This window comes from Nyctibius grandis, chromosome 8 (assembly GCF_013368605.1).
Source record: "Nyctibius grandis isolate bNycGra1 chromosome 8, bNycGra1.pri, whole genome shotgun sequence".
Classification (NCBI taxonomy): Eukaryota; Metazoa; Chordata; class Aves; order Nyctibiiformes; family Nyctibiidae; genus Nyctibius; species Nyctibius grandis.
This window is the reverse complement of record NC_090665.1, coordinates 26,652,501-26,662,859: the sequence shown is the minus strand read 5'-3', so window position 1 is coordinate 26,662,859 and position 10,359 is coordinate 26,652,501. Positions and strand designations below refer to the sequence as shown.

The window sequence follows — 10,359 nt, the reverse complement described above, 5'->3', positions numbered from 1 at the left end:
GGCTGCGGACGGGAGGGCGGCGGCCCCCCCTCCGCGGGGCAGGTGGCACCGGCGGTGACCCCCGTCTCCCGCCGCGGCGGACGGCGCGGGCGGCGGGGCGGGGAGCGCGGCGGCGGCGGCACTAGGGCCGCGCGTAGCGCGGGCCCGGAGGTGGGGTAGCTGCCACCGCCCCGCTCGCCGGCAGTCGCGGGGAGGTCGCTCCGAAGTGAGGAGGAGGCGCCGCCGCCGCCGCCCGAAGTTTGGCCGTGCCGCCCAAGCCCTCCGCGCCGCAGCCCCGGCCCCGGCCGCGCTCCGCTCTCCCCCCGCCTCATGCCGCGGCCGCCGGCGCCCCGCGCGGGGACGCCCCCGCCCTGAGCGGTGGTGGCGGGCAGGGAGCCCCGGCGGGCAGCAGCTGCGGCGATGATCTGCGCGCCCGCGCACCGCCCGCCGCCCCGCCGAGCGCCGGAGGAGAGCGGCAGCCCGCCCGCCCGGCCCACGGCCGCCGCGCACCGCCCGCCGACCGCACACCGCCAAACTTCGACGCCGACAAGTGCCTAGGGCCGGTGGCGGCCCCCGCCCGCGCCTCGCCGAGCCCCCGCGCCCCGCCGGCAACTTTCCCAGGGGGAAGTACCCCCCGCGCGCCCCGCGGCCCCTCATGCCGCCGCCGAGGGAGCCCCAGCGCGTCCCGGCCCCGTGGCGGCTCCGCGCCGCCCCGCGGTGAGGCGAGGGCCAGCTCGAGCGGTGAGTACCGCCCGCCCGCGACCCCGCGCACCCCGGGACGGGATGGGGCGAGGGGGCTGCACGGTGCGGAGGGGACCTGTGCCGTGCCGGAGTGTGTGTGTGTGTGTGTGCGTGCGTGCGCGCGCGCGCGGTGTCCCCTCACGGTGCTCCCCCGAGGAGGCTCCAGCCGCGGACCGAGGGCGGATCGGCGCGGGCCGCGCGCCCCCTGCCGCCCGCGCGGAGCGGAGAGCGGCGGGGGCCGGGGCCGGGGCGGGGCGGTACCTGCGCGGCGCTGCCTTCTCGGCGGATCTCGAGCCGGGCCGCGCCGCGCCCGGCTTTGAAGGGGCGCGGCCGCGGCGCGCAGGCGGTGGGAGAGCCCTGAGGGAGCGCGAGCCCCAAGGGAGGGGCCCGGCCTCGCGCCGGCTCCCGCCCCTCCGCGCGGGTTTTCCCGCGCAGGGGGGGCTGAGGAGGCTCCCCAGTGCCGTTTGGCAGAGCGCGGGGCGGAGCGGCCGACCCCGCCGGCGGCGAGCAGCGGACCGGGCGCCGGTACTCGGCCTGGAAACAGCTCGCTGCCTCCCTCCCATCGGAACCTGCAGGCGGCTTTTCCGGCCGTTCGCACACACAGAGCACCCCTAAAGAAACCCCACAGGGCGGTGGGCAACTGAACCTGATAAAACAGGTGCTTTTGTTCTCTCACAGTTGGTGCATGTGCATTTTTGGCCTCTGCCGAATATACTTTTATTGTTCTGCAATCAACTTTTCAATATTCCGGATCTGATGCGCTAGGAGCCAGCCTTACTTCTGCGGAGATGTTAGCAGAGACAGTGAGTGAAACAAACGGTGGAGACACTTTTAAAGAGGGAATAAATCACTGTCTTGCCTAAGGACAATGCGGTTGAGGATGAGAAGCTGTGGCCTGGGCAGCCCATCAAAGGGAAGAAAACCACAGTAGAACTTTACCTGGCTTGGTTTTTTTTGGGTGCGTGGTTTTTGTTTTTTTTTTATTTGGAAAAAAATAAATGTTGATTTCTGGCATATTTCTGGAGCTTTAAAGGATGTTTGCCAGAGAGTTTCCAGGAGTTAGTGGCGATATTCTTGTGCAGTAGTGGACTTTGCCATTAACCCTCAACCCTGTGACACTGATAAGAAGTGGCACCAACTTTCTAGCCACGTATGTAATATCTGGCAATAGCGCAGAACAAATTCGGAGTCCATTAGGCTTTTGGTTTCATGCAGTTTTGAGGCTAAGAACTTACAGTTTCATCAGGGTTTAGAAAACCATCAGCTCAAATGACAACTTGAAAGCTTGGTAGCCCTGTACCGCAGACACACTACCTGAGAAGCATGTGTTACCTTATTGGGGGTGAAAAATAATAACCAGAAAAACCCTCAACCGCCCCAAATGCTAACTTAAATTCCAAGAGGAAAAACTTGCAGAATAGATTGATGCTAGGTACAGAGATGCTTAAGGCAATAAGCCACAATTATAAAGATTCTAGAGAGAAAAACTTAAAACAGCTACATACAAAGGCTCCAGAATTTAAATAGCTGAAGTGCTTTACCTCCCTGTGCTGACAGCTGATGATACCCAGCAAGTAATGGCAGCGGTAGTGTGAGGTGTCACTCAGCAAAGAATGATGTGGGAAAACCAGAAATATTTTAAGTATAGTGCCGAATCCCAGTTTTTTGGTAGCAGAATGCAGTATTTTATTTTCTTCAGCCAATAGGTATTGACATTTTAAATTCCTCCTGAGGCAAAGAAATCTTTTTCTGCTAAACAGTTAAATAAGCTGGATGAAAATAGAACCTAAACTTTGGAGCAGCGTTTGAGTCCAAAGGGACCACAACAATTGCTTGGAATATACTGTTTCATACAGATATTGATAGAAAGCATGTATTAAATCGTTAAATACAGATTCCCTTCTTGTTTGCAGAGATGAATAATTTTGCATTTATAAAAGGGGTTGAGGTTGGTGGGTTTTTTTAAATATCAGAGCTTTATATGTACCAGGTTCTCAAGTTGTCTAGGTGTAGCAAGGTATAAAACACTTTGGTTTTATTAAATGCAAGTTGCAGGTACGAGGATTAGTTCTGTTTTGTAATACACATTATTTTGACACATTCTAAACTGTCTTTAAGTAATTAGTAACTGGAGTGGACACAAAGGATCTTTTTACCTGGACTTGATTAGATGCATTCAGCTGGTGAAGCTGTTAGGGATACAAACTGAAAACATGTTTCCTTTGCAAAAACACTGTTCTGGAGGTGCCGTTGGGAGGTGACAGCCAGCACCCCTGCCCTTGCTTAATGATTTCAGCCAGATCTCGGGCTGCCCTGCGTTACAATAACTGTGTTTGGCTCTCGTTCTCGCTCGTGCGCAGGGGCAGCGTATGCTTTACCAAACGCACGGTCTGGGGGAGAGGCGATTGCTGGTTATTTTATTACCTCCTTCGTGTACCTGCTGGTTGCCAAAGAGGGAGGCAGGGAGCCCACCCGCTCTCTTTGCCCAGCAACTTCCCGGCAGGGAGTTCGGGCAGGGCATCCAGCCGACACGGTTCGTGCAGAGGGAGTTATGTGGGGAAGGGGGTGGATTTTCATGGTGATGGAAGGAGGCAGAGGAGGAGTGTTTGCTAGCAACCCTTGACAGGATCTGAAGTTCTTTACCAGCACCACTTCTGCTGAGGTGCATCTTAGATGGTTTGTGAGGGGGGTGCCTGCTCAGGCAGCAGAATTAAAATGCTGCCTGAGGTGTGACCTTCCCACGTGGAAAGGGGCACCTGTGCTCAGAGCTGCCTTCACAGCTGACTTGAGTCTGGGGGTCAACTGCGTGCTGTTCTTTAACAGCCAGCACATGCTCACTGTGGCCTGAGCGTCCAGCACTTCGCAGACAGAGCGTTGCTCTGGGGGAAGGCAGAGACAGCAGAAGTGGCCTTCAGCACCACTGCCTCCCGTATTGCAGAGGCTATGGCACATGGGAACGTTCAAGGCCCGAAACATCCCGCAGTTCATACCGCTGTTGCCCCACAAAGGGGAGCAGCGTGCTCCAGAGGCTTTGCATACATTAGGTGATGTCCCTCCAGCAGTTCGCCCGTTCCCTCGCCCGCAGGCAGTAAGGACGCTGCTCCCTCTCTGCCACCCCCATGGACCCCCAGCTCCCAGGATGTGTGACTAGCAGATCACCGTGGGGTGCAGGGGATTGGGGCACCAGACATTAGTTATTCCCGATTTGTTTGATTGCTTTTTTGTAAGTTCAAATGCATAGGCATTACTGGGAACAAAAATACATCGCTATGTGTTGGCCACAGCTAGAGGCTTAGCACTACACAACTGGTACAGCTGTAAATTTCAGAAATGTTAGTCTAAATGTTTTGGGGGGGGTTTTTGGGTTTTTTTGTTTGGTTGGTTGTTTTTTTTACAGAATAATTCAAATAGATGTGTCCTTAAGCAACAGAGCACTGAAATGTAGAATGCATATTGTGAGTGACTCTGCAGGAATAAATATAAGCAAGACAAATCGTATAGCTCTGTCAGAAAAACCCCAGCAGCGCTCAGCACATGGTCGTTAATGTGCTTTGGTCAATATCTTTTTCTGTATCAATGGAAGCTCATTAAAAGAAGATATTGCAGACTAACTGAGATATGACGTATTAGTTCTTGCCAAAGCTTGCCATTTTTAATACATTAATAATATGTCTGTAATGTAATGGAAAACTATTAATCAGAACTGGTTATATGCCAGAAATTTAAGCTATAATTGGCTGCTTCTTGTCAGGAATGTCTGTCGTACACTGCTACAGCTGCCTAACACTCAGATGTCTTGCACTCCTCTGTACTTTTTCCTTGTCAGTGCACTAAATTCGATCGATGTTATAGTCTATAATTCTGTGTAACAACTATCATTATGACTCTGTCTTACTTTAATGAGAATTCGTTATATGGGAAGTATTTTAGCACACGGTGTTAAGGTAGTGGCTTGCTTCACATTATTTTAGTCCTGTCCAGTCCTGTTTATTAGTGAACCTGAGTCTTAGCAGTTATAAAAGGTTACAGGTAACTGAAGAGCTAGCAAGGAAATTAAAGAAAACAAATCTGTTTTTGCCTGAATATACAGGCTTGTAGTCTAAGGATAATTAAACTCAGTAACTTCTTATTTCTACACAGAAACATGATATTCACCTGCTGTTTATTCCAGCTATGACCAAGCCTTCTCCAATACAGAATATGGTTTGATTTGTCACTAACTTAAAATAATTTGGCTCCTTTTTAGCAGAGTTTTTGTTTCCCTTTTATATAATGACTGTTCTAAGCTATGGGGTTTTGGGGGTGGTTTTTTTCCCCCTACAAGATGGTAAAATACATTGGAAAGGACTAAAGGGAAAGAGTAAGAGGTGTCTTTAGAATGACTTGGAAAGTGTTCTCTGAATTACTGAATTCCAAGATAATAAGTAAACATTCCAACTGAAAACAAAAAAGAATGTAAGGTCGCTACAAAAACAGTGGTACTACGCAGTGTGCTTCTTACAAAGATTTAATTTTAATTTGGTCTTATATGTTTCTGCTTTTGTGTCAAATTCAGATTTGATGCTTAAATATATCCGAACTAATTGAGAATTGTTGTTGCATGAAAATTCAGATAGTCTCTGCATATTCTGATAAAATATACGAGAGTTGTATGATAACACTTGATAAAATGAATATAATGGAAAATTGCATTTACGTCCATACGGCAATTATTGTAAATTACTTTGCTATGGAAACACAAATCAACCATCTGTTGGCATTTCATAGTGTCTGTAGTTTAGCTCAGTTTAAGATGAAGCATTATTTAAATATAGGGAGGCCGTTTGCAAATAGCTTTGAAGATAAGTTTTGAAAATACGTATTACCAAAGTGACACGCTAAGGAGCCCACCAGGTCACATACCACTTCCCGTGGTTTTGGGGTATAGGAGGGCTGATGACATTGGGCATGTTTTAAAACCGGGAACAAGGAAAGCAGGCTGCAGAAAGGGGTGACTTACGCTTGTTTCTTAACATCTGTCTGATGGGTTTGCTTAGATTTTAGCGCCCAGACAAAAACAGTGCAGAAGTGCTGCGGCGGCTCGCTGAAGCCCTCTTGCTGCAGAGAGCCCAGCACCCAGGCTCCCCGTCCTCGGCTGGCACAGGCTGACACTAGGCGCAGGCTGAGAGAAATGAGTTCAAGTTCCTAGCCCTGGTTCTCCTTGTCCGTATTTAGGGAACTTACTCTGTCTTTGCAGTTTCCCTAGTACATAATTTTTATTTTTACCTGTGTTTTTTAGTAAATGTACATTCTAAGTTGTTATAATAACATCCTAGGATTTTATACCTGGAATAATATGACTGAGGTGATACAAACCAAGAGAATTCCTAGTTGCTTCCTGAAGAGAGGAAAGGGGATATATCTGCTATTAAATAAATGCTGAGTACACAGGTACCCCCACCCCCAAACCTAGGAAAATAAGACTGCTATAACAGAGGGGGAAAGCATCCTTATAGTAAGCTACAAATGAACCATTATCTTTATCAGTAGTTTATCAGTGTGATGAGTAAATCACAGTTCAAAGGAAAAAAAAAAAAAAGAGCAAAGCTCTTCCAGTGCTAATGAGACATTTCAAGGAAATAGAAGTGTGCTTGCAATATCTTTGTTACTCTTAAAAAAAAAAAAAAATAATCTAAGAAATGCACAAGGCTTTTGGAGCTCGCCGAGGTCCTCTTGCCAAGAGACTGTCAGCACCCGGTAGCCCTCATACCCATCTCAGTGTCACTTTAATAAAAGAGCCTTCCTGCTGCTGCCTGCTCCCCTGCCTGCCTGCACAGTCTGGGCAACGGTTGTGTTCAGTAGTTTGCTCTCTGGTTTTGCTAGGGTAAAAATACAGTTTTGGAAGCAAAAACCTGTAACTCACCTGGAAGGTTATAAATCTGTCTGTGTTGGAGAAGAGTTAAATCCTTCATGTCAAAATACTTTTCACTGTGAACAATTATGGTGGTTTGTCCATTCTAGCACAGCACCCACGGTAAAGGTTATCTATATTATACCAATTTGCTTTATAATGCATCAAACCTCCAAAATGTCAACATATCGTATATTTCGTAATGCATTGATTCTTGGACAATAACTCTAACTCTTATTGTTTCTAAAAGGGTGCTGGTGCCAGAAGAAAAGAATGATTGATGGGAAACAGACACCAGCCTGTAGACACTCATCCTTTTGCTTCGGATACTGATTTATCAGTGCATCTGGGCATCCCCTGCAAGCCCTGAACACGGAGGATCACTCAGGGTTATTGACAGTGTAGCTGAAGACCTGCAACTTCACAAATTATTATCTGCTATTGGACATCTTTTATAAGAAGCCCCGACAGATAAGTTATAAGACAAAGGACAAGCTCTGCATTGCTGTGAAAGGCTGTCATCGGGGTCTGGTGGCTTCTACCAAAGTCTTCAACTTAGTGAAACAAACACCCTATCCTAATGCTTCACGTTTGAGTTGGAATCTATTTTATAAAATATATACATGTATATGTACATATACATATAATCTATAGACTGCACGTACGTCAGTACTGAGCATCCTTACAAAGGTGACATAAAAGGATTTAGAAATGTATTTGTCAAGATTCCTGTCACTTCACGCCCTCTGGGTTACCGTATCCTCCGTGATGCAGCACTACCCTTCCGTGTGGGGACACTATGACGTGTGTAAGACTCAGATTTACACAGAAGAAGGAAAAGTATGGGATTACATGGCCTGCCAGCCAGAAGCCAGAGACATGATCAAATACGTAAAAGTGACTCTGGATCCCCCAGACATAACGTGTGGAGATCCTCCCGAGACCTTCTGTGCAATGGTAAGGCAAGCTTTTAATTTTGTATAATTAGTGGGTATATGTTTGTGATAGATGCCTTCAGAATGGAAGCCCTATAGCGCACATGTAGTTATCCAAGAAAGACTGCATCATATTCCAAATGTGAAAGGTTCTCCTGAACAAAATGCTGAGCAGCTCATTAAGCTGGGCAATGGGATGTTCTACTTATGGGGACCCGACTTAACTTTGTCTGAATTCAGTGTCTCTCTAGGTCAACTTTTAATGACTTAAAAGAAAGCAGCGTGAAACTCCTAGTGCACTAACCCATAACTGGGGTGCGTTTGCCTGGATCACGAGAGACTTGAGTGAATTGGTTCCAATACGATCACCTGAAAGCATCATAGCATGGTATAATTCGGAATCATTTCCAAACATGAGATTGTTGTTAGAAACTCAAACTACAGAAGCTTAAAAAGTGGTGATGGGAGCTGGGTGGGTGGAGTTTTTCCGACAGGCTCAGGCAGCCACAAGCAGCATTTCTGGAGCCTTGCTCCCACATGCAGCAGGTGCATACCAGCAAGTCCATACCTACATGTATGCACAGTGCAGCAAGAAACACGTCCAGGTGAGGGCCAGCTCTACCAGCTACTGATAGCTTTCTTCTTTAACTGAAACTGTAGGCATTCAAGCCAACGAAGAAAGACCAGAGTCAAGCTCTTTAATTTAGATGCTCCTAAAATTAGAGACTAGTTTTGGAAATGTAGGGCTTGGTAAATAATTGTACAGGTATGTGAAACCAGACAGATACTATACATATCAATCTTTTGCAGCTGTGCTGCTCCTAAGTATTTGATAGATTGTGCTGTAAGAGGTCATTTGAGTTAAAGGAAGTCTTCAACTTGTAGGTAACCTGTTTCTCCTCACAAACATGGAGAATTCATTTTCTTTGCCACTGAATATTTCTGTTCAATATTGAGTGGAAAATACAGTATTCCTTGACTAGAAAATGTGAGTTTGAGATGCAAAACATATACAATTACATCTATTAATAAAGCACTGGAAATGTACATCACATTACCTACCTAATTTAGATTTAAAAAAACAATGAGTTCTGGTAAGTCAGGTTATCATAACTGAGAAAAGTCTACAAGATTTTTATTTGCCTGTGTAAAAATCATTGTTGCTGTGTGACAGCATCCCCACAGGAAGGAAATTTGGTTTTAAATGCCTTATGGTATCATTTTCAACCACTACTGTTCTGTAAGGAGTTCAAGTCCAACCACACATCCATTTAGGGCATTATGTGCATGCATGCAGCTACTTCCCACGTACATTATGGTAATAGCCACGTGATAAATTGCGGAGCTACGTGAATAAATTACATTCACTGTGAACCTTTGACTGCACCACTTGCTCTCTGCCCACTAATCCATCTCTGTTGACATGGCTTTGACACTCTAAACCTCTGAGCAGCTTCAAGCAGACACTGTTTAAAAACAAATAAAAGCAGCATGCCCTGTGTAATATGATCTTTTTCTTTTTTCTTTATCTTGAAGTGTATTTTCTCCCTCAGAATAGTAATAGCTGTGATTTAGCCCTCAGTGATGTTTAGTAACTCATCATGTAGCAAATAAGAAAAGTTGTTCTTTTAATGCAAAAGAAACTGCCTAGCAAAACTTGTTTCTTCTTTTTGGGGCAGATGAACATTCCTGTCTTAAGTAATTTTTCAAATTTCTGAAGGCCTTGGTTATCAGTCCACTCTCAGTTAGAATAATGATTTTAAACAAAAAACAAATGAAGGACATTAAATCTAAATATTAAAAATGTTAATACCAGAACTCCCCCTGAAAACATTTGACCTAGCAAGGTCCTTGGTGCTGTGACGGGGGATGGAAGTTTGCTTGGGAATGACCTGAGGTTACAGCTGTGGCTCTCTTGCTGCTCAAGCCCTTGAGATGCAGAAGGCCACCAGAATCCTGGCACAAGAAGTAGAGAAAGAGGAAGACCTAGAGAGAGAGAGAGAGAGAGAGTATATGCAATGAGGTGTGTATTTAGTGATGTGAGCATAGAGTGACTGGCTCCTACATGATAAACTGTTGTATTTGCTTTCAGTATAGATGTATATTGTACATATACAGGCTGCCCAGAGAGGTTGTGGAGTCTCCTTCTCTGGAGACATTCAAAACCCGCCTGGACGTGTTCCTGTGTGATATGGTCTAGGCAACCCTGCTCCGGCAGGGGGATTGGACTAGATGATCTTTCGAGGTCCCTTCCAATCCCTAATGTTCTGTGATTCTGTGATATACACTATCTTCAGATATGCATTGGTAATGGCTTGACTTACTTGAAACGTTAGGAAAATTACAAGTATTTGACATTTCTGAGGTACTGCACAGCAGCAGAGCACTCTCGTCCCTAAAAATGCTTCATGTCTATCTGTACTATAGCTACAGGTAGAAATTACACATTTCCGTCAAAAGGAGGTTTTACATATTTGTAGGGCTGAGGCTTTGGCATTTCCCAATGAGGAGATTTTCTTTGTGTGTTCATTTTCAGTTTTAGAAAATGAGTTAAGAAGATAGCACTGACATACTTGGAGGAGGTGGGCAGTAGAAAAGAGTGCGTTCCTGTTAGGCATGTTCTTGCACTAAAAAATGCTGAATTTGAAGTGACAGAGATCCAAAGGTTTCTTTTCAGCATGGTGAAGTGCCAAACTGACTTATACAAATGCTTGGGTTTATTATTGTGAGTATTGGATATTTGCGTGCTAAACCTGTGTACCAGCGTTTAGTTATTGAAATCAGGTTAATGCTGCCTTGGAGATCAGGGTCTTT

The 10,359-nt window shown here is 46.5% G+C and overlaps 1 protein-coding gene across 4 annotated transcripts in view; it reads left to right on the top strand.

Annotated features, from left to right (window-relative positions):
* The first annotated feature begins 527 nt into the window (after window positions 1-527).
* The window catches only part of NTNG1 (netrin G1), a 164,008-nt gene continuing 154,176 nt past the window's right edge, over window positions 528-10,359 (top strand). For 2 of the 4 annotated variants that reach the window (XM_068406098.1, XM_068406100.1), the window contains exons 1-2: window positions 528-720; window positions 6,861-7,567. In XM_068406098.1, the coding sequence (XP_068262199.1) occupies window positions 7,322-7,567 (246 nt within the window). In that variant the 5' untranslated portion in view covers window positions 528-720; window positions 6,861-7,321. Of the gene's footprint in view, window positions 721-1,535; window positions 1,679-6,860; window positions 7,568-10,359 lie in introns of those variants that run through there. The other 2 variants (XM_068406099.1, XM_068406096.1) reach the window with 1 other exon arrangement.